This window comes from Liolophura sinensis, chromosome 3, assembly GCF_032854445.1.
Source record: "Liolophura sinensis isolate JHLJ2023 chromosome 3, CUHK_Ljap_v2, whole genome shotgun sequence".
Classification (NCBI taxonomy): domain Eukaryota; kingdom Metazoa; phylum Mollusca; class Polyplacophora; order Chitonida; family Chitonidae; genus Liolophura; species Liolophura sinensis.
In genome coordinates, this window is record NC_088297.1 from 13,007,252 (window position 1) to 13,033,043 (window position 25,792).

Consider the following 25,792-nt stretch of genomic DNA (forward strand, 5'->3'; position numbering starts at 1 on the left):
TCAGGACTGGATTCTAATACACAAAAGAGACGTGAACGTCATGACTTTTGTGACTCATGATAATTAATATGCACAGCGGGCATCAACGATGAAACATGACCCTAATGTTATTAGGCATTACATGTATGCAGACCTCTGCTCAATACATATGCAGGACTCCTTGAGATACCAAGAAGGTATCATAACATTTTCCTTAAAGTGTGCATGGAAATGTAATTAAAATTATGGGTTTAAATGAAATGAAGAAAATTACAACAAAAATATATCATATTTCTAATAAAAACCCCTGTATTTTATGAATATTTTTCGTCAATGGTAAGAAATTCTTGGAAATGACGTCATTGATGAAATTACTGGAAACGCGGGGCGAGCGCAGCACCCAACTCCCACAAATACATTAACTCAATCAATCACTTCTTTGAAAGTTTATCTTTTTCCACGTTTTAATATAATCAAGTATATATTTCATTCTCGTGGGTCGATTTACATTTCTTTCAAGAGTAAAACCATAGATTCAATTCAAACCTTGAATTCCTATAGACCCTGACTAAGATGTATTGAATGGGCAAGTTTCTGGCCTAGTGAATGGTCCAAGACTGTAATCTTGAACCACACAGCTTACAGTTGTAATGTTTTCCGGTTTCGGGTCTAGTCAATGGCCATCATAATGTAGTCATTACGTCTAAAACTCCAAGGCTGTAATCTTCCACCACACAACTTAGTTTTAATGTCTTCCGATTGATCTCACAGATCACAAATTTGATGCTTTGAACTTTCCACTTGTAACATTACAATGTCTTAAACTTATGAAGAAATAAATTCAGCACAAAAACTCGTTCCCATGCCGATTGAAACACACCATTCTCCGCCACGGTACCACAGTGCTTATGCACTACCGCTCTGCTTTTCGAGGTCAACAATACAGGAGCAGTGATCATATATTACAGTAAAGAACACAGGATTAACCCAAATGGACAAACTGGAATTAGGGGGGATGCGTTCCCCATAATTACTCCGAACTTCATTACCATTAATTTCTGCTAAATTGTCCGCCACCGTAGTACAACAGGGCGACATCCTATGCGAAGTGATTTGTTTCATTGCACCGAAAACGACAATACTAATAACGAAAAATGTATCTCAAGCCAGAAGTTTTACTAGTCACTCTTCAGCCAACGTACTCATGTTGTGGCTGAACCATCTTCTCCACTGCCGCGTTACGCTGGAGAATAGACATGCGAAGTCTGAAGGCTTTACTGGCAGCTGAAAATGGGGTTGACGTGATGATGGATTCGGGGTAACCCGTGGATTTCAGATAACGATCGATGCCCCACCGGAGGGACTCTAAGGATCGTGGTTTGTAGTCAGCCCCGCTAGGAGTCTTGATGCAAGAGAAGAACTCTACCAAGTACCCATCCAAGACGGACGCAGGAATTTCAAACACCATTCTCTTATCGCCGAAACTGGAATTTGACCACAACCAGCGCTCAAATGTCGCGGCTGATACCACCATGTTCTTCACGGTGGTTTTGGCCAAGCTGTCAATATCTCGGATGTACGTTCGTCTGACTTTGTTGGACACGTGACCTCTGAGAACGCCGTCCATTGCCAGGTTGCTCTGATCACTGCCCAGTCCTTCGCCGTCATTCGACATGGCCAGAGGTGAGTCCAATACGGTAGCTGGCAACGAAAGAGGATAAGCTCTGTACATGTTCGAGTATGTGTGAGAATTGTCTCCGGAATGAAAAACGAATTTGTGCTCACATGTTCCTCAAACCCAATTCCTAACAAAAACCAGTGTCAAAGGATATTCTTACAGATAAGTGGTGTGATACAGACAACAAATTACTAGTGCGTGCACTTGCTTGCTGCTACCTCATACCTTTGACCAATGGATGCCTGAAACAGTTGCGTTTTTATTTCTTGATATCCAGTTGAGGCTGGGTAATAACGTACAACAGTATAAAAAAAAGTTCTCAATCTTCTTTATGGGGCGTAAAAGTGGCTTTAAAGTACAGTTTTCTAAATGCCCCAGCGCTCAGTCTGGAAATTAAGTAACCAGCGGTGTGACGTTACCGATGATCGCTGTCAAAACAAACATAACGTGATAAAGTGACACATTCTTCAACATGGCGTTACAACCAATCAAGTGAAATCAATTCCAACCACGTGCGATAGGCGTCGGTGTCAGGAACCGATCATCAGTCATTACGAGTAGGCCCTCACACTATCTGTGATCAACAGGGGCAGACTCTTCATAGTGCGATCAGCTGGGTCAATTTCACAAACAGATCAGTCATTACGAGTAGGTCCTCACACTATCTGTGATCAACAGGGACAGACCCTTTATAGTGCGATCAGCTGGGTCAATTTCACAAACAGATCAGTCATTACGAGTAGGTCCTCACACTATCTGTGATCAACAGGGACAGACCCTTTATAGTGCCATCAGCAATTTCACAAACAGATCAGTCATTACGAGTAGGCCCTCACACTATCTGTGATCAACAGGGACAGACCCTTTATAGTGCGATCAGCTGGTCAATTTCACAAACAGATCAGTCATTACGAGCAGGCCATAACACAATCTGACTTCAACAGAAAGAGAACCCTTTACAGTGCGGATCAGCCGAGTCAATTTCACAGATTATCACGTAAAATATTCCCAAAAAGAAGACGACAGAACACACTCTTGTTAGCACAAACTTGTGCTAATGAAAGCTTTGCATACTTCGTGTTGAGAAAAACATCTTCTCCATTTTCATCTTCACGAGTTATGATTAATTATTAAAACAGTCAATGACTCAAACAGCAAGTCTTCTCTACAACATAAGTTCCCATTACGGGTCAGAGCATAAACATAATTTTTCACGTCATATATTCATTGTAACCTTCGTTTGACTTTATGAGCCATACAAATGCAGCTTACTTACCAGATGTTTATTTTATATTAGTAATTTCAAATTGTTTATAGCCTTACAGGGATAAAATTCTGCCTTGTGCTGATTACTTTTACTCTGTCAGGCCTCCGTGGCTCAGTTAGTTAGCTCGCTAGCGCAGCGTAATGACCCAGAAGCATTTCACCAATCCGGTCGCTGTGAGTTCGAGTCCAGCTTATGCTGGCTTCCTCTCCAGCCGTACGTGGGAAGGTCTCCCGGCAACCTGCGAATGGTCGTGGGTTTCCCCCGAGTTCTGCCCGGTTTACGTGAAATATTCTTGAGTACGGCGTAAAGCAACAATCGAATAAAATAAATAAATACCGAATGTTTATTTTAAAATTTCAAATTGTACAAGGATAAAATTCTGCCTAATGCTGATTACTTTTGCTCTGTCTGTCGTGCCTATCTTATACCTGCTTCAGATTTCATAAAGAAATAAGGTTTTAAAGTTCCATAATATTCCCTGATTTTTCAGTCCATTATAATGCATAAACCGGTTTAATTCTTCACTGTAGACTTCGTACCCCATATGACTGGCTCCTTTTATTTTTTTTTTTCATGTCATTTTTGTTAAAGGTGGAGAAAGCATAAAAATTAAGTAAAGTTCTGATGAAAGAGTGCGAAAAGTTAGTTGTAGATGTGGTCTGCAATATTTGGGGGAAGGGGGGGGGGATTTTTTTTAAAGAGAAAGACACTTAAAAAATAATTTTTGTTCGGTGGGTATTTGGGACCACCTCTTTGTCTATATATTGTATTTGCGTAATAATGTTATGAATGAGGATGTAACACATGTTTATAAAATATATTTGCACTAGAATTTGGTCTTTTCAGGTAACAAATGCGTTCAGCCTGGACTTTGATCATATTTATATTTTTAATATATTCATAAATATTATCATAAACACATGAGTTTAAATATAAACAACAAAGTTACATTCAAATAAATTTATTAGACATGCACCACATCCTTATTTAGAACATCATTATGCAAAGACGATATGTACCAAAAGTTGGTCCCAAATACTCCCACCATACAAAAATATTTTCTTCCTGAAACCAAAAATCGAAAAAAAATGGAAAAAGTCAACATCTGCATATAGTTTCCCATTCTTTTTCGTCTGATTTTGGCACCATTCTCATGTTTTCTTCTTTAAATATGACCATCACACAACATTCTGAGCAGTTCTATGACAGCGACTTCTACCAAACTGTTATTACTCTCTATGTTGTACCTCTTTAATTGTGTCATCACTGCGTTTTCCTTTGTCAGCAGCTTCGACTGAAGTGACTACGACAGAGAGTGTGCTAGTTGGCAAACTGTCACACATCATATGTGAAATACTTTCTGTTCTGACTGAAACTTACACGACCGCTCGGATCATTCCCCACAGAGAAATGTGTGAACAAATGCAATGAGTTTTTACATTTAGCACATATGTGCATGGATCTTTTAAAGCAACTGCCATTTGCTGAAAGAATATATGGGTGAAGATTTTGGATAAGCCTTCGCCACCAATCTCAAGAATTAATTAAGGCATAGGCCTCTGAAGAATATAACCTTTCATAGCCGCTTATTGCCTACAATCACAATAAACTAAACTCTGTATACGTGTATACATTACCACAGTATTGAATTTTATGGCCAGGTATAAAATCTGTACATTTTCTAACAGGTCTATATCTTGCGTATCTCTTATACCAAACTCTCGATTCCATGATACCGTAGCTGTCACCCCCTCCCCCTAAATTTTAAGTTCTAATGGTCGCACTCGATGTTATACGTGGTATGACAAAGTTAAGGTGACGAAAATAAATATATATATATATAAATAAATAAATGAAGTAAGAGTGAGTAACAGCACCACTGGAAACTGTACCCAAGCTTTTACTTTTTCATAACGTCACAGAAAGATTAAACATTTGTAAACAATGTGTAGGACATCCGGTTGACCTACTTGCAACAATACTGATTATGATTGGTCAATGGGGAACTCGTAAAACTCCTTCCACCTGAATTATGACGGTCCAAAGCTGTCAACTCATTTGTTCTTCCTTTATTACGTCATAACGGTCGGTGTATGTGAGCTTATAAAACATACATGAAGTACACACGCACTGAAACGTCACAGAGGAAAACGTTGCAATCTACTGTCATTTGGACCGTCTGTGTAGTTCGTCCCATTGCGTGTTCTTGATTGACAGTTCGGAAGGTCGGAAAGGTCTATTTGTGCACCAATTATGATGTAATTGACTGATGGTTGTTTACCATCATACTCAAGATTTTTTCACTTACAAAATGGCGCCCTGTATTCTAGCGGTGAATGAAACGAACGAACTTTCCCACATGCACCCCACATTGGTACCAATGGTTTTCAGCGAACGTTAACCTTCGTAAATGGTCACACAGCAGTGACAGCGGGGAAATCTACGAATTCCACTTTGCAGGGTCGGTTTGATTTATTTACTCATTTATTTGATTGGTGTTTTACGCCGTACTCAAGAATATTTCACTTAATCGACGGCGGCATTATGGTGGGAGGAAACCCACGACCATCCGCAGGCTGCTGTCAGGCCTTCCCACTTACGGCCGGAGACGAAGCCAGCATGAGCTGGACTTGAACTCACAGCGACCGCATTAATGAAAGGCTCCTAGGTCATTACGCTGCGCTAGCGCGTTAACCAACTGAGCTACGGAGGCCCCCCGGGTCGGTTTTGAACTCGCACCTCATCTATCCCAGCTACTGAAAGGCAAGCACTTTAGACCACTAGGCTGTAAATGTTGTGGATGTCGTCACAAATATGTTCTCAGTTGGATCACATTAATGGCATTCCACAGTGTCCAAACCGTCCAAATAATTCACTACAGATCGTAATCATCTTACATCTCATCGCATGGTTGCCGCATGAATGAAGTTCTAGAGGCAACAAGAAAATATTTATTTATTTATTTGATTGGTGTTTTACGCCGTACTCAAGAATATTTCACTTATACCAGGGCGGCCAGCATTATGATGGGAGGAAACCGGGCAGACTCCCGGGGGAAACCCACGACCATCTGCAGGTTGCTGCCAGACCTTCCCACCTACGGCCGGAGAGGATGCCAGCATGAGCTGGACTTGAACTCACAGCGACGGCATTGGTGAGAGATTCCTGGGTCATTACGCTGCGCTAGCGCTCTAACCAACTGAGCCACGGAGGCCCCAAAGAAAATATTGAAATACTGCTTTTTGTGCTGCAACTCATATTATCCAACCTAAGATATTATTCCACCTTCCGAACAAATCCCTTACAACGGCATTCCACAATGAATAGAGCCCTCTGCATCTGACAAATAGGAATGACTTAGCCACATTGGGAATATTAGGCCAATTACGGTATTTTAGGCCAAATACGACACTCACTTAATACTCAATGTTGTTTTTCACTTCAAGCCCTAAGCATCCTAGTTTTCTAGTATCTACAAGGACCGTCCAGTTAATATATTTACTTCTTATCGGACACATAAATAGGGTACGTCACACGTTTCTCAGCTTTCTTTTTGTGGCGCAAAGACTAGTTTTTCTAAGGCTCCAACGGTGACGCCGGATATTAAGTAGCCTTCAGTCGTGACGTCTACGTTGATTGCTGTCAAAACAAATCTGGGGAGTGGGGGAGGGAGATTAAATGGAGCGATGGTTTTCTTATTTTTCTTTTTGGTGTGACTTGCTCCATTTTCCCTAACACCATAATCTTCGTTTCAGATTTTTCATATATCCTTGTTTATTCTTGACAATATAACATATACTGGTAAATAATTTAGGGTGATCATTATTATGCTTTCATGACATTCCAAAGACTTTACATGCATCATTCTAAGGATTGACTATGCGCTTGAGCAGTCTCAAACAAAGTTGAGGAGATACCTTTCAAGAGTACCTAACTTTAATGTTTGCGAATTTTGGGATGATAGGTGTTTTACTAAAGACTGCCTTCCACCATAATGCTGGTCGCCGTCATATAACTGACATATTCTTGAGTACGATGTAAAACACCAATCAAAATGAATAAATAAACAAATGTTTTATTCAGTATTGCCGTACTCAAGTGCGTTTCACTCATGTGATGGTTGTCAGTTTTATGAGTGTACACAGTAAAACCCCAGCCTGGTTAGCCACTGACGAACTTTCCACAAGACAAAAGTTTCATTCGCGGAGCAAGCTTAATGAACAGAGAGGAATAATTCATATCGACACTCTACAGTATGTGCAGTTCGTCATAATGAAAAACACATATCAGTAGACCCTTATGCAAGAACTCATTGAAGAAACAACACCGTAAAAGTGAAACGAATCAGTTCGACAGATCAAACTGCCAGTATGTTTCTGTCTTTTGGGTAATGACATCTTTTGTATATTTTCAATGCAATATTTTGAACAAATATTACAACTGTGCCCTAAAAAAGAATAGGAATTTATCCGTCGAAACCGACACTCGTATTCCAGCCGTCAAACACTAATGAGCCTACCATAATCTAAACGTCAAGTTCGACATTCGTATAACATTCGTAAAGCATTAAGGGGTTTTTCAAGTCGATAATTAACAAGACGTGCTAAATGACTTCAGACTGTTCCCCAAAACATTGCTCAGTTACAAAGACCCCTTGCAAGAAATCAAAAGGTACAGGACACAAAGGTACATTCCCCAAAAAGGGGCAGTCTGACAATTTCCACTGCCTATCAAATAACATTGTACATAGCAAAAACGGTCAGAGTGCACAATTTAGGAGAAGGTTTTTTTCTAACAAAAAGCCTACGTAAGGGTTTGGTTACAACGTAATTCACACTTCTATGACAAAACGTCAATGGCTGCCGGTCAAATGAAGTCAACGTTGACAAGTTTATATACTATGGTATAATTTCAGTGTGTCTCAGGTGTTAAAACTCCACAATACGCGTGTTGGTATTGAGTCGGAATTCCATCTGGTAACAATCGGGACCTTGTCTGGAAAGCCATTTGGCTCTCCTTGAAAAGTGGGGACGAAATAATAGACTGTGCGTATCCAGTCTGTTTTAAGTACCTCCCGAGATTTGTACGTAGATTGCCGAATGATCGACGTTTGTAGTTTTCGCCATCGGGGCGTTTGATGGTCCGAAAGAAGTTCGCTAAATACTTGTCCAGTTTCTCTGGCTCGATTTCCTCGATGCTCCTCGCTTCGCTGTACGAATGCTGGCTCCACAGCCATTCCTCTACAATCCTTGCTGCAACCACCATATTGGATACAGAAACTTTCGGCAATCCTTCCGTGTTGGCCATCTTTTTCCTCCTGTGGAAATTCACGGACGGGTGCGACATGGTTGTCGCGCACTGCGCCATCTGGTGGTGTGACGGTGCCGTTGTCCCCCTTCTCCACTGCTCCACTGCCAATGGAAAGCCCAGAAGAAAAGCCTGATCATTCTTATGTTAGGTTCAATGTCAACGGAGGGTCCACACATGCACACAACATATTCTATTCATCTACGTTGTATTCATCTACACATATAAATTGACACCGAAAGGAAAACACGCTTATTCCGAACGGTAGTATGATATAGCACACCTTCAGAACTTGAACTGAACATCACACATCGCCGCTTGTTCTGACGAATCGTGTTGTGTTACATATGCCTGTTAATGACAAATCTTAATATGAAAACCCAGACTGACGGGTAGTCATGCGTCCATCTTGACCTTAAAATGAAGAGCAAAACAATGGCCCACATAAGCACCTATGGCCCCGGAAGCAGATGACAGCACACATTTACCACAGAGTAGAAACTGGGCAGCATCGTTTCAGCAAAGGTAATACACGTAAATATGTATACTGATATGATGCCTGCAAATAACTGAATTCTGACAAGCATGTGCAAATTAAATAACTAAGAAAAACAGTAAACTTTATGGCCACATTGTGAAGCAGATTTCAGGCAGGCAGTTGACCATACTATGAAGAACAAGGCATTCAGACAATACCTGTAGCTCGCCTGACTGAGCAGTTTGTAAAACTGCACAATGTTCAAGTCATATGATACGTTATTACATATAACACTGACCGGTAGAATGATTGACACTATCATACACAGATATCATCCTCTAATTATACAGTGCTAATATTTTGCCATGAAATCAACAAGAAAGACCAAAATTGTTATACTGTCACAACAATGACTGTTTATCATAGGATTGCTGAGCAGTGGCTTCATATGTAATGGAGTTTTTGGTCACTGTGGTGGTAACAAAATAATGTGAGGAGTTTTTGCCTTTGATATGCAAATCGCTACAGATGATCGGCTTTCTGTGTATTATGGGCGGCCACTGCAACCCTATGACTAGTCAAACTAGGCTTTGACTTCTCAAATGCTCATTGTGAAAGCTGGTTCTTCAATGACGTCATTTTACCACGTGCTAGCAACCTAACCTGTCAAATTTCCGTTCAATGCACTGGCCAGTGCAGAGGTTTCGTGTAATTCGACAATGCTCCATGGGCTAGTCTGATAGATACTCCTGTATCTATGGAATAAAATCTATGCGTCAAAACGGACATTTCGTGTACCAGCCATCAACCAATAAGGACGCTCCAGGTCAATAATCGCAATGCCAATTCCCCAAAACGACGTATAAAGTAACTAAAAAAGTATATAAAGTACGAAAATAGGGCGGAATCATGCAAAGAGAAGCAGTCAACAGTTTTCAATGATGCTGCAAACACGCAAGGTATGTTCTACGTGAATGACTGAAATCTATATTTTAATCGTGTACCATGACGGAATATCAGTTGTCGATAACAAAATATGCATCTCAGTTGCGAGAGTCTATGGTTTCCTTTAAATGCAGCGAATGTGGGTAAATATCTTTCACAGTCTTTGCTGTGCATGGATTGTTTAAAGCCAGCAGATCATCAATATACCGTTCAGTGAATGAGAAAAATCGGGCCTGGTGAGAACTACTTCTTAATACTTTCATGGACATCAATGAAGTGATTTCAAACTGGAAAAGCTGGAATATTCATATAGTACACAGTTGGGCCCATTCGTTTCATGATATTGCTTAAATACGAGGTCTTTTTTTTAAAGAATGGGTTCTTATAGATGAAATCATTTCAGAATACAAACAAATCAATATTACCGTAACGCCAAATGGCTAAACTCTGCTTTCTGCACATCTTGTTTTTAGACGGGTCTCTTTAGACGACGCCTCTTTAAAGAACACTTACTGTACAGAACACATTCAGGGTCAATACAAGGAGTTTCTGATACCCTTTAGCGATGTCCGAATCAATGGACGCCAAAAAGAAGCCAAAATTATGAGGAATTACCTCATAAACGTAAATGAAACTATTATTATCCAGATTTACTATATAATCTTTATAATTAGGACCAGTAGCTAAACCTGAACACTAATCCTTTAAGTGTTTGAAACAATCTCGGCGTCAAAACAGACATTCCTATACCAGCCGTCAACTAAAATGGACATTTCAGGTTAACAATGGTAATATCAAATCCCAAAATAACGTTCAACACAAATCCCCAAAGGTGGGGGGAGGTGGAAACCACGACCATCCGCAGGTTGCTGACAGAGCTTCCCACGTACAGCCGAAGAGAAAGCCAGCAGGAGCCTGTATGAAATCTGATACACAGCTTGACGCAGGACCAAGCACCTTTACATTCTATTACTTGTTGACCAGGAGCCTCTCACCAATGCGGTCGCCGTGAGTTCAAGTCCAGCTCAAGCTGGCTTCCTCTCAGCAACCTGCAGATGGTCGTGGGTTTCCGCCGGGCTCTGCCCGTTTTCCACCCACCATAATGCTGGCCGCCGTCGTATAAGTGAAATATTCTTGAGTACGGCGTAAAACACCAATCAAATAAATAAATAAATAAACATTACTTGTTGAAGCTCATCACGCAATGAATGGTAGGGCCGCTGTAGTAGGGGAGTTTGTTCATTGAGTTGTGGTTGGTGTTTGCCCTCTTGGAGTGCCTTAATTTCAATTTAATGCATTAAAGGTCGACAGTCACAGTCGTAAGCATTGTTCTGTATCTCTTTAAGAGTGAGTGAGTGCTTGGGGTTTAACATCGTACTCAACAATTTTTCAGTCATATGACGACGAAGGAATCCTTAGGGTGTATGTAATGTGCCTCCTTGTTGCAGAACGGATTTCCACCGCTCTTTTATCTAGTGCTGCTTCACTGAGACGACTTACAGAAGGCAAGTAAGAGAATCAAAAGTAAACTGGAACGCTTAGAGCAAAGTCAGGTGCCCTGAGCAAACGGTAGTGCCAAGAGCAACTCCAACTGCTCTAGCAATGTGCCCGGTGCAGACTGGAAGCGCACAGAATAAACTCGTGTGACCTGGCCAAACCCGCGTGCGAAGAGCAAACCAGAGTGCCCAGAGCAAACAGGTGATACAAACCAAACTGGAGCGCCCCAAGCATTCCACCACTGTTCTATCAGTATATCACAAACCCAAAGCTGATCCAGCGAGATGACTTCAAGCCAGGGTCATTCAGGTGCAGTGAGAACAGGATAACTGGGACAAAGCATAATGCCGCCCGCCCCCCCCCCCCCCAAAAAAAAAAGCTACAAGTAAACAGAAGTGCATAGTTCAAATTAACACGCGAAAGCGACCAAAGAGAAAGAAAAGGAGCTAGTGTAAGGGATGAACACCAGAAACACATGTAAGTAAATAAATAAATGTGCTGACATGACGCTATATTAAGTAATCGTCACTTGGTTATTTCCAGATTATTTCCTCACTGTTTCCATCTCTTGTCCTGTAAACTTATTTTTTGTCGCTGCAACAAGATTTTTCTTTCTTTTTTGAAAGGCGATTCCCGATTCACGGAAAACTCTGGACGTTTTTAATTCTCCTGGATGGTTCGTTTCCTTCAGATATAGACAAAGGAAGTTCCGCAGAGCTACGAAAGACTCTGGTTTGTATGGCGTTCCGTTCGGTCTCATGATGCTCTCGAAAAACTCTTTGAGATAATGGTCCAATTGTACTGGTGGTATTTCCGTGATTGCTCGTCGTTCACCTTCGTGTCTTCCCCACAGCCATCGTTCAAACGTTCGTGCAGATGCGGCCATATTTGTGGCTGTCTGAGCTGGTATATCGGCAAGGCGCCGGGCATCTATCTTCTTCAGTCGAAATCTGTGGTCATCCTGCTTTCTGTTTAGGTTGTGCACAATCTCTGAGATATTGACTGACAAGTAAAATAAAGCTGAATACAGTAAATGACCTGTCATAAAACTGACTTTTTTTACCATCTACTACCTCAGCCCTGCTGAACGAAAGGCGCAGTACTGCAAAATCATGCGAAGCTATGTACGATTTTACATACAGTAAACTACTTCCACACAACACGCGATTCTTCACACACGTCTTCCGTACAAAGGGATATTAGCTGGTGAAAAGTTCCGTGATATTACAGATGTCTTCAACCTACGAAGCCACATCAGAATTCCAAATTTTCATAATTCAGCCCTGACCCGTCTTAATAATTGGCAAAGAAAACATGAAGTCTATGTCAGATGAAAAACTACTAAACACTGTTCGGTTCATTTTTATCATTTTAACACATTTCTAAGGTGACCTATTCTGGCCACATTTTTAAAAATTCTAAATTAAAAATAAAAAATCGGAACTATTTTGAGGGAGAGTGTTTAAGGGTCATTCGTCTGATATACGCTTCATTTTAGAGTTTCCTTTGCTCTTTTATTAATTGTATTAAAACAATTTAAATAAGAGGAGCTTTCATTTCACACTTTATTAAAAACCTTTTTCCAAGAAGTTACATTTTTACCACCTACTTCCTTAAATCAATACATATCATTCTACATTTCCCTAGGTGTGAACGTTTTAGGGTGCATTAAAAACTATTACTACTGCTTGGTTTGTAGGTACTATAACACCAAGAGCTTGGCAGTAAAGCTCGTGGATAAAACTTTACGTTTGCTAACAAAAAAAAAACAAAAATTTGATGTATATTTTATATTTCTTGATAACCCCTCTGTATTATGCATAGTTTCAGTCTATGGTCGACAGGCTTGATTAAGAATGTGTGCATAATGCACTGCAGAAATTCAACATGGCTGAACGCCTGCGCATAATTTATCTGAGAAGTTCATCATGTTAACCACCATTTACACATACAGAATCGAGCAAAATGTGCAACAAGGTATGACCAAAAGTTTTCAGTCATCACCATCGTGTTTTCCACGAAGGCCAACCAGGTTTACGGGTTGATGGGCCAAAACAGAGTGGACTTAGAAACTAACTCACTTCACTAGATATATGTACTTAATCAACCTTCTTGCTGGAGAAACATGAATAAGGCCATCCAGAGATGGATTCAAGCTTGTAATAAAAGGCCTTTAATATCTATACATACAGTCTGAAACGAAAAACTTTTAAAAAAATCTCTTAAAACCGATTTTGTCAGATGGTTTGTGCAATTACGGTGGAAGCCAATAGCCGTGTTAGCTTGATCTGTCAGCCAATACCCTGAAGGCGATTTTGGCCATCTCTTGCTGAAAGTCTGACCAAACTGCCGAAAAAGTGACACTGTGAACGGCTAAAGATACATGTGTGTATGTATGCATGTCTGGGGTTTCACGTCGCACTTAACAATTTTTCAGTCATATGACGACGAAGCGTCATTAGGAGTATGCACACATACGGTGTCTTCTTGTGGGAGGGCGAGTCCATACAGCCCGAGTCCTGCCGCCACTCTTGTAAAACGCCAAAGACACCAAAATGGACACCCCACTCAGTCACGTTATACTAACACCGGGCCAATCAGTCATGTTCCCTTGCTCTAACCTCTCTATGCTGAATGCCAAGAGAGGCAGCAGCAAGTACCATATTAAACGTCTTTGGTATGACCTGACCCAGGTGAAGGATACACGTACCTGAATTGTATACATGTATGTGGACATCTATGAACTAGATTACAAAGTACCATATTTGCCATAAAAATGCATTTTTAGAGGTGAATAAAAGTTCTGTAATATTACTTTTTAAACATATACAACCTACATATATTTTCCTGACAAAGTGCAGAACATCTTTCTTCATGTAAGATCAATAAAACTCGCGTAATCCGGTCAAATCAGTAACTCACTCATTGATTGAAAAAAAAAATGCACTAATTTATTTTGTAAATTGATTGCTGCTTTAGGCCAAACTTAGGCCAAATGTATGTTTTGTTACATAATGGTCAGTTTTATGGCTGAACGAAACCAGAGCGCCTGGGGTAAACCACAGACTTTTGGTATGTTAATGTCAAACTTTTCCATGTGCGACCTACAGATATACACACCATACTGGTTGAAGACACGTAGTCTTGAACGAAGGTTACACTGAGCTTTGCGGGTTATTGTCACTAAGGCAACACAAACACAGAGAGCTGAGAAAAACTCCCTGTTCAAGGTTGAGATTGAAACAGTAGTCCGAGTTCCAATGTGCCAGTAACTTGTCCATCAATCATACTTCATTCAGAATACTAAGACACTCCTTAGCTGTGTTTCATCTTGGCCGTCATCCGGCCCTGTTTCAGTGACCGCAGGCGTTGTTTGTAAGCTTCCTGACTATGCACGAAGACGGCAGATTTCATCACGGAGTGGCCGTAGTCAGTTTCCTTCAGGTAGCGTTCCAGGTGACATCGCAGCGAGCAGAACGTCTCCCGAGAGTAATCCATGCCCGATTCCTTGGTCACAGTGGAGAAGAAGTCCGTGAGGTACGCGTCCAACTGTTCTGGTGGGATGTCGTTGACGGGCCGGCTCTCGTGCGCCGTCTTCACCAGCCAGTTTTCCAGCGTCAACACAGCGGTCACCATGTTCTGGACGGACTGTTTCGGCGCTTGCACACTGTTCATCCTGTACATAAGCAAGAGACGCCGCTCCTTGTCACTGGACGGACAGAATCCCAACGGAAGGCTGACGTGCGCAGAAAAGTTAGCGGGGCCGTCTTCGTTGGTTTCTGTCAACAGTCAGAACGAGGTCGCAGATTTACCGCAATGTCTTCATACATTAACAGAGCTGTGGGTGTATCGTTGGACAATCTCTTCTTAACTTTATAACCTTAAAGGTACATTCTTCAGGTTTCAACTCTACACTTGACCTAACTCATGTAGTTATTTCCATGCATGAACACGAGAGTAGTTTCAATAAGAGAATGACTAATGATGCGTTTTCAATAGAAGTCAAAAAAATATGCTTGCGAGAAAAAATACGTGTCAAACTACACTCTATGGGTCATAAAATATTTTATGTATATTTCCAAACCAGTTCTACAGCCATCATATGGTCCATGCGTTCATAAAGCCCAGCACAGAATTCAACATCGAAACCCAATTAACACATCTTCTAAAAAATAAAATAAATAAATAAATGTCGATCTCATGAATCTGCCTTCCCTTTTAGCTTTCCTTCACTCTTAATAACAATGAAAAATCAGCATATACGTATCCTAACATAAACTTTGGTCTGAACTTTAAGAACCATGATAGGCAGGTACAGGAAGTTATGACCGGTATGCTATTAAACGATCACGACGTACCAGTGTGAACATGTGAAAGTGAAGGCTAAATAAATCTGGGAATGTGTACATCATAGACATGACAACTGTGATCAACACCTACGGGAGAAATCGTATCAGCAGATTTTATAACACATGACTGGCAATTCTACCGGCTTTCTAGCACGCTAACCTCTAGGCCACAGAGGCTGATGCATGTACGTACATACAAGTATACATCACAAGTATACTGCATAATACTAAAGCATGTACATGTATATTTGTATACCTATAACATTACATAAACCAATAAAGGTACATGTAAAGTGTTATGTAAGGGTGAGAATGAATACTTTCTACTATATCACTGTACTAAATTTATTGTACATCCCCTCAATTTATTTATTTTTATTATTTTACTGCGTGTTCTACGCCACACTCAAGAATATTTGCTTTATACAACGGCAGCCAGCATTATGGTGGGAGCACACCAGTCTGTGTTCAGGGGAAGACGGCCATCTGCAGGTTGCTGGAAGATCTCTCCTTGTGCGGCCAGAGAAGAAGCCAGCATGGGCTTGATTTGAACTCACAGTGACCACATTAGTGAGAGGCTCCTCGGTCACTGCGCCCCGCCTGCACCCTAACAACTTCGGCAGCGGAGGCTCCCTACATGTAGGTTTCCTCAAACGTGTACATTAAGGTACGCGCAACCCACAGTGGGATTATATGCTGGAAGCTACGGACACATAAATGTATTCCCGATTTCACACATTCTTGACTGACTTACAATGTAACTTTCTCTAAAACTGCTTTTCCGTAAAACATCCAGAGAATGTCATTCAGCCGTTCTCTAATCAATGAACTGAATCACAAGAAAGCCTTACTTCATTCACTTGTATTTTCTTGATGCCCAGTTGTTCACTAGACTTGTAGTATATATCGATTTGATTGTTAATTGTTGCTCAAAGCCACGCTCACACCAGGACAAAATGTACTAGGGTAAACAGTGCATGTACCCAGACTAGGTATATCCAGTCAGAAACCATAGAAACAGTGGTTCAGGTGCATAAATTAGGCACAAAATGGATTTGTACGATTGATCGACAAATTGGTGCAGTTGCACTGTTACTACCATGTTGGAGAATATTTCACTTTATGTACATAAAATGTAATAGCAGTCAATGTCAGGTTTATGAGCAAAGGGAAGTCTCAAAATCATACTTCATTCAGAATTTAGTAGTCTGAGTTCGAAGGTGCTAGTAACTTGTCCATCAATCATACTTCATTCAAAATACTAAGGACACTCCTTAGCTGTGTTTCATCTTGGCCGTCATCCGGCCCTGTTTCAGAGGCCACGGGCATTGTTTGTAAGCTTCCTGACTATGACAATGTCAGGTTTACGAGAAGAGAGAAGTTCCAGAATGTCTGGAACTCGTATAAAAACCACTTGAATTTGCAAGGAATTAACAAACTTTCTGGGCAATGCGTACACTGTTCATGTATGCCGTATTAGTGGAATACAAATGATCTCTAACCAAGATATCTCCATCTCTACACTGTTTCAGAGGACGATAAATATAATGTAAAAGAGCAAGTTGTTGGATTATGGACCTGTCATGGACGGGGAATTTTCAGAGTGACACATGAAAACCAATGTCACCTGACGTATGAGACAGGTGCATTTTACCATATGATTCACAGAAATCTCTAAAATATTCCTGGGTCAAAATTTAGCATATCAAAACTACAGTCACAGCGGCATAGTCTAATAGAATGCCTTTATCTGAAGTTTTGTACAGACTCAAGATTACACATACACTGTAAACCTGTGGTTCAATGTATACAGCTGCTGTTACTTTATTCTCAACAAGCTTGTGTCTACATGTGTTGTGACGTAAAACACAGACATTTTACATAAAACTTTTCTGAAAACCGTTAATGACACATCAGATTAGGGCTTTGATTAGTTCAGAAAACGAGTTAGATCTCCACCTCCACTGTACATATGCATGTAGATTAAGATCAAGACTGGGCTGACCTCAAACAAGTTTTTCATAAAACTGCTAATTCCTTAGGAAAATTGTTAAACAGTCAGACAAAAAAGTCATCAGCCATAAAAAGAGGGAGACAGAGTTACGGAACCTATAGAACCATTGGTACTCGTAAAGATTTGCTAACACAATGGACACATTTTCAAAAATGTCTCTTTTTTTTCTTTTTTTTTTTTTTTAAGAGATGAAGAAAAACTTCCACAGCATGTGAGGTCGAACAGTTGAATAGTACATGCACTTTTTACAACTTCTGAAGATAATTTTATCAAAGTTACTTTGCTGGTGCTCATGTTAAAACATAAACATTAACATAACTTTTCATATTTTATGCCAAACTGAATTTCTTTGGTTTTGGTTTTTCAATACTCTTTAGAGGTACCCAGAATTACAGAATACCCTAATCATGAGGAATATGGCAAGATAAATTTAAAAGAAATTTTAATACAAATTTTGAAGTGTCTTTTGCTGTGTATTGGTTTTATGGAGATTTATAAGCAATTTTGACACGTCACTGGTTACAATTTGATACGCAAGACAAAAATTTCAATTCCTTAATATCTGAAAATATTTCAGCCCAAATCAGTCTACTAAAAAGGTGCCAAGATTGGCTTACATGTATGTATGAAAATTCTACTCTTTACCAATGGTTCATTTCATAGAAGTCAAGAAATGAATAAAAGTCACCTACCACCAAATCCAGATTGCTCACCACTCATTCCAGACTGATTCATCCAACTAATGTCTTGAGTCGACTGAGAGTTATTTAGAGTTGTGTCCATAAAATCTGCTGACAGATCGGCCTGCGGGTCTACAGTACTTCTGGATGCTAATGCAGCACTTCCATGTAAATCAGCATCAGACACAGCTGATAATACTGAGTTATCTCCCTTTAACTCACTCTCCTGTTTATCCTTAAAACCTCCTATCACTGACATAAGACTTTGATTGGAGGGAGATTCAGCTGTGGAGGAAATTCTCCTGTGTTTTGGAGACCCAGAAGATGGGTCATGCGACCAGTGTTCGCGAGAGACTGTTTCCGCGGCAGAACGCTTGCGTCTGCCCACAAACGAAGAATCCAAAGACTCATGAACATGCAACTCCACAGGATAAACGTCGGAAGGTTCATCTTTAACAACAACTATATCGTCCGGCGAAAGTCTGTTTAAGAGATCTGCGCTGGGCATGGCCTGGGAATGTGACTCAGGAATGTCTTTGGCAGGAGAGGTGGTGCGCTGTGATAAGGAACTTCTGCCATGTATTGGCCCAGAGGCCGCCATAATCCTATCTCTCTGAGCAGCGACAGAAGTTTTTTTCCCCTTGTTTAGGCCCTTCAGCCACACAGGGTCTGGCTCTTCCCTGAGCAATCTGCAAAATAACGCACAAGTGAGCATTATGTTTGTATGTACATGCATGCTTGGGGTTTTACGCCATACTTAACAACTTTTCAATCACATGTCCCAGAGGATTCCCTAAGTACAGTCCTTACATATACATATACTGTCTTCTTGTAACTGGGCCAATCCATGGCAGCAGAGTGCTGCCACCACTGAATTATCATGTCGAGGACACCAGACAGGACACCAGACATGACACCCTCGTATTACACTGGCACAGGGCCAACCACTCCTACTTTCTTGCCCTAACCTCTCAGTGAGTAACAAGTTCCATTTTTATATTATTTGGAAAATTTGGTCTATTACATTTAGGGATTACACTACAAATAATTACTCTTTAATAATTAATGTACAATGGTCACAGAGAAGAATGTTATACATGCAGCTGAGGCCATCATTAAAAATAGGTTCATTAGGAGTAACCTGACAACCCACTTGGGAAGTTAGGCCAAACAAATGTTCAAGGATCGTTCAAGGATTTTCAATCACATAAATATGTCTTTAGTAGGAACCACTGCATGAACAGTCCACATTTCAAACAAATTGTCTTTTATATTTTCACATCCTCCTCCTACACTGAGAAAAAAACAAAATATTAAATTTCTGTGGACTTAACTGACAACCACTCGCACATTTCACATACAGATGTGAGCACCATATTGGCAAGTGATCAACGCTGAACATTAAACTGCACAAATGGCCAGAAGAGCATCGTCCACAGCTAATACTGCCATCAAGGACCCCACAATGCATGAGACAGGAGGGGAAAGAGACACAGGGAATGAAGATAAATTGCATAAAATTACCTCCCTTGAGGTCGCTCTCCCATTTAAAAGGTGCGCTTTTAGAAGTAAGCTGTGGATAGGTGGGACCTCGAAAAATAGCAAATGACAAGTTTCGGAATTAAACATAAGCTAGTTGAATGTATGTATGAATGTATCCTTGGGGTTTAACGTCGTACTTAATTTTTCGTTCATATGATGAGGAAGACTCATTAGGTGTGCGTACATATATTGTGTCTTCTTGTGACAGGGTGTGTCCATCCCGCCAAAGTGCTTGCCGGCGCTGATTTATCATCTCGCAGACACCAGACATGACACCTCATATTATACTGACACCCGGCCAACCAGTCATGTTTCCTTGCTCTAGCTGCTCAGTGCCAAGTGCCAAGCAAGATAGCAGTACCATTTTTAAAGTCTTTGGTATGACCCAACCTAAGTTTTGATCCTGAGGTTTCCCGAGGCGGACACTCTCACCATTTGATTACTAAAGCAGTATATAAGCTGGTTAAAGAACTAGCCCCGCATTAAGACCACTTAATTTGGAACACCCAGGATAAACATTCTGTATTTTTTTTTGCAGATCATTTAAAAACTCCGGCCATATAAATTAAATACCCTAGACAGTTTCGGCAAATTCAGTCAAATATGCACATGTATGGTATATTCTACGTAAGTTGAAATACATCAAGACTTCTCAACATTTCTGTGACTCTCAAAGACTGACATATATTTTACATTATCTTGAACAGAAATATTTGCCACTGTCGTGACGTAACCTACATACTGCACGTTTTAAAAGGCGTGGTCCCATATGTTGTTGTTTCACGCCTCAAAAACTAATCTCAAACTATGTTATAGTCACTGTCATGTAACAAGGGAGGTAATTCAAAGCAGGTCTGCTGTTGATAAACTCGACATATTGAAGAGTTTAACTGCTGTCTACTTACCTAATGATATGGCCCCTTTTAACTTGTATTCTGCCAACCGGAGGTCTAACCACACTGCAAACTGTGACAAAACATCTGGGTCGCTGCAGAGCTCTCCAATAATGGAGGCAAATTTGAACTGTACTCTTTCCAGCGACACACCCATTTTGATTATGCAGAAAGGCTTTGAAAGAAATCAAGGACTAAGGTGGCTTGAGCACTTCAAATCTGCACAATAAAAAATAAATAAAAACAAAATAAATAAATAAAAATAAATAAATAACATTCAGAGATGAAAGTTCCAACCCATCACTGGGTTTGTATCAGATTAATAAATAATAATTCCTCATTTCAGATTCAAAACACTGGATTCAGAATGCTGGCCTACCTACATGCAGTAATACTATTTAGCCTGAAAACCCTGATCGAGCAAATTTAAGGATGAGTTTAAAATATTTACTGATACTGACATACAAGCTGATATAAACCCAACTTGTCAGTTCACATTCTACATACATAAAGACTACATAAATGTACCACACATACATATATACAGTTGAAAAAGATTAAGTTCAAAACACACAATTTTAGCAAGTAAACTTGGCAACAAGTATACTCCCTGAACTAGCATTGGGTAGTCAAATGTATGCCATGCATGCCAGCCGAAGTGAAATGAAAGTTGGAACAGTGATTACGGCAATATCCTGGGTTAATCATGTAGTTTAACTGCGCATGAAGCCCTAATGTAGGACGACGTGCAAGGGGAGATAATTTAAAGGGAACAAATCAAAACGCACAACGTGATAGCAAGATATCGCACAAATTGACCAGAAATATGTATATAACATAATATTCACTCTTTTCAATAGTATGATTAAATATAATTTCCATAATCAGTGCGACTTCGTTTAGCAGCACCGGGAAAAAAGACGAAATAAGTTACGGGATTGACCCACATGATAACATTTGGAACAAAGACAGACTCTATTTCTGGTTTTACCTGCTCACTGACTTTGTTGAAAGTAGATCTTCAATTAAGTAGGAAATGTTTGAAATCATGAGATGTATAACGAGAAAACAACTTAATGCATGCAGATTTATGAAAGAACGACAGAGAAATTACCGCAGAAGAACAAAAATTAGCGTCATAAAACCAGAGTAATCGCAGACAGCAGAAATCCTGAAATGTCCGACTAGCCTTTTCTCACCTCCGTAAAGAAGAGTTACATAGGGAGCGCTCATTATTCGTTGTTCGTGTTTTCCAGACATTTTCCCTCATGAACACGGGGATGATTTACTTTTAACAGAATAATTGTATTTTGACCAAAACAAACCCTATGACGAATGGAAACGGACCCATTTAACTTTCCCCTGAAGTCCTACTTTGTCATTAAATTAAAAAAATAAATAAATAAATTAAACTTGAAAGAAGAAATACAGCTAGGCTCTACCGGTGAATGAAAGTATAATTTAGGCCAGTGTAAACACGTTAAATTTATAGTTTCCGGTTGTTTGTCTGCTGAACTTCATGTTTCAGTTTTCTTTTACTTTAACAATGGGGCTTTTGCGAATTGCGACCTGGGGTCGTCATGACAGAAAACTATACACGCCGTGAGTTTCTGTGTCAGTCGTGGTTCTTAATTGACGGATATAAAATTACGGATTGTTTTTTATTCTTACGGGATTAGTATTTATTCATAATTAGCTACCTCTATATAAACTGTTAAAATGAGATTAAAAAATATTAATACAAGCACTTTTTTTTATTTATTTCTTTTGCGAATTTCCCATTTTGCCTGATATATAGGGCAAATTGGTACACCGTCTGGGACAAAATATAACGCATGTTCCATATCACACAGGTACACAAGAGGATACAAAATTTCAAAATCTGAAGTAGAGTCCAAATTTATTCACTTCAGCATTAGCACAAATATGATTCGGATATTCTTCACGTCGGAAAACATAGCTAGGAATCACTGCTTTGTTTACATCATTCGTTTTGTTGGAGGAAATGACAACGAAACAAACCCGCAACAATAGGCAAACATTCATAATAAGTTGAAAAAGTCTGACGTTTAATGTTCGCAATCAGACACAAAAATCACAAATAAAGGCTTTATAAAAGACACATCAAGCGGTAGGGGCGGTAAACATAGCAAGTCAACTCCGTTTTCTCTGGGTAGGTCGATCACATCGATATTCTTAGTGTATGTGGAATGTCTGTCTGGTATAAAAAGGACGCGTTTGTCTTTGGTGGCGCCAGACGTCTTCGCGAAGTGCTTAAACCATTCTGTGCAAATGGAAAGTTTCTTCCATCCGCTTTTGTAGCATGAAGCTATAGGACCATGTGGAGCTCCATTCATTACTTCAGGTTTCATTCTTACATTCAAAGTTTCATTTTGCCCCACGGTTCCATTTTGTCCCACCTTCCCCCATATCAAATCTCTTGACGAAACGGTTTGCTTCTCTGCATATAGTTGTAAAAATAGGTCGTCGAGGAAGCATGTGATTATTATTTATTTTAAATTTCCATTCAGTTTGACCGTCAAGGTTTGCGTAGATTTACAGCACAAGATTGAAGGATTTTGTAGCCATCGCCAACAGCCGTACATGCACTGTCCGCATTTTACTACCGAAGGCTATGAGGAATACAGTTGAACTGATCCCGATGGCATATCTAAGCAGTGTCCACAACGACACATGCATACAGCGGTTATAAAATACTAGTAACTGAAAACTGTTCGACAGGAAATCTCTGAACATTAACGCCGATGTTCACATGTAAATGTATCGAATCCAGTTCTTGCCATTCGGTTCGGTTAGAGCTTTCACAGAGGAGGGTTAACACGTACGTGGCTAAGGACCTTGGCTTACTCCGTACATTTTGGACTGTCAGAGAGCGCTTTATTTCAATATCGTTCGCAGTACAAACACTATACATGTATATTTTTTAAATATAAATTTTAATTATCAGTTAATTGAAATAAAATGACCTATTTGTTTTGGCAGATTTCACACTCTGTTGCATGTTTAACCAGTATGTGTGTGTGTGTTTCAGACCTCAGACCCGCTGAAGAGTTACCCGTCTGGGTTGCCACCGGGAATGGAGGCCCTAGAGGATGTGACCTCACACCAGGAAGGGAAACCCCTTATCGTCATCAGTCTTCACCCAGATCAATGTCATCTGGTAAGCATAGATTATATACAAACCTGTGATGTTTTTAAAACCATTTTACTCGATTGGGCAATTATTTGGACACACTGAATCGGACAGCTTTTCTAGACAGTGTTTATTGGTCTTTCATTTTTGTGTTTTCTGGGCCTGGACACTGTGCTTAACACTTTATATAGAAACAATATATGATTGAAGACTTCACTGGCCAAATTAAAACTATAATCTTGTATTGTATTTATTTATTTATTTGATTAGGGTTTGAAGCCGAACTCATACAAGAATATTTACTTTTTACGCCGGCAATATGGTGGGAGGAAACCGGGCAGAGCGCGTGGGAATCCCATGACCATCCTCAGGTTGCCTACAAAACTTCTCAGACACGACCGGGCCCTGACTAACTTGTATCTGGATGGAACTATACCTGGGTCAAAGCTCCTAACCACGGAAACGAGGCGTAACAGTCTGGCTTTCAAACTGCGATTTGCGATTTTTGTGAGGGAATAAACAATCGCGTTGACACAGATCAGATTCTTTAATATGACAGTTACATGAAGAATTGCAAAAAATGTACGGTGTCAGTAAATGTTATAATTTGCGATACTATAAAGTGTACATTTTACTCCAGGCGCCGGATAGAAGGTCCTGGACTTGAGTTCTGTATATATTTTTCTCAGTACTATCGGCCTACACACACTTCTTTATATATTTTTATAAGTTTACCAAAATGAATAACTCCTAATATTAGAATGTTTATACACCTTGTTGGTCAGTTGAACCTCAGCCTGTTTGATCCTTGTTATCCCAGGGGCGCTAGATAACACAGAATAAGTCCATAATACAGCTATATACTGCACTGTTACATTTAACAGGTATTGTAGCTGTATTTACACATACAAGGCTACAGTATAGTAGACCGCTTCGGTGGCCTAATAGTTAGGAAAATAGTGGCCTAATAATTAGGAAAAAAAGACTGGTTGGCTCGATATCAGTGCAATTGTACATACATATACTGGGTATATCTAACCAGAGAGGGGAACCTCCTTGGCCCACGGAGTTAGCACTCCAGCTCGGCGCAATGGCCAAGGAGCCCCTCATCAATGCAGTCGCTATGAGTTCAAATCCAACTCATACCGGCATTCTCCGGTAGTACGTGGGGAGGTCTTCAAGCAACCTGCGGATGGTCGTGGGTTTCCCCGCTACCATAATGCTGGCCGCCGTCGTATAAGTGAAATATTCTTGAGTATGGCGTTAACCACCATTTAAATAAGTAAATATAAGGTGAACAAAGAGTGTAAACCTCCAGATCTCTGAACCTCCAGATCTGTGGTACCCTGTTTCATAATTGTGTATAAACTGAGCTTAATCTGGGCTCATTGCAATCAATAAGCAACGGAGATACATACTTTGATTATGGACAACTTGTAGCATGGTACACGATTTGTATACTGATTTCATTCAATGGCCTAGTAAATTCTTGCGGCAAAACTGTAAACCGCATCCTTATCCGTGATAAGCTTCATTACTCTTTGTCCTCTCCTTCGGCTTTAAAATATATTTTTTTTCTTAAGCTCAAAGCGCTTCAGTGCGATCTCATCTACCGCCAGGTTAAACCATAGCGATGTGGTAGGGCTGGAATGTGGTAGCCCTAGAAATGTGCTAGTAGAGCTACTGATAGCTATTGTTACATTTTGCAAATGTAATTTCAGTATGGCGAAATTATTTACCGTCAACATCGCCATCTTGCAGTAGCAATCTACTATGTTACAAGAATATTTGGTTTCAGTAACATTTTCCATTTTATTCCCATTCGAGGGAAACAACCGAGGAAAAGTATGTGGTCTGTGAGCGTTTAGATTCATATGTGTGTGTTTTGAGTTTCCACCCTTTTACCTGCGACGCCACGTGTATATATATATATATATATGAATAACATATATATATATATATATATATATATATATATATATATATATATATATATATATATATATATA

General features: G+C 40.0%; 1 protein-coding gene across 3 annotated transcripts; it reads right to left on the minus strand.

Moving 5' to 3' along the window:
• Window positions 1-208: 208 nt before the first annotated feature.
• On the minus strand, window positions 209-18,869 carry LOC135464005 (uncharacterized). 3 transcript variants are annotated; one of them, XM_064741480.1, is made up of 3 exons: window positions 18,207-18,869; window positions 7,996-8,335; window positions 209-1,680 (listed from the first exon to the last, which is right to left on the minus strand). In XM_064741480.1, the coding sequence occupies exons 1-3, from the start codon at window positions 18,793-18,795 to the stop codon at window positions 1,644-1,646; spliced, it is 966 nt and encodes a 321-aa protein (XP_064597550.1). In that variant the 5' UTR covers window positions 18,796-18,869; the 3' UTR covers window positions 209-1,643. The 3 variants fall into 3 exon arrangements, with proteins under 3 accessions (XP_064597550.1, XP_064597548.1, XP_064597549.1); XM_064741478.1 differs by lacking the exon at window positions 209-1,680 and having other exon boundaries at window positions 7,219-8,335; XM_064741479.1 differs by lacking the exons at window positions 209-1,680; window positions 7,996-8,335 and adding an exon at window positions 14,156-14,930.
• Window positions 18,870-25,792: the final 6,923 nt, after the last annotated feature.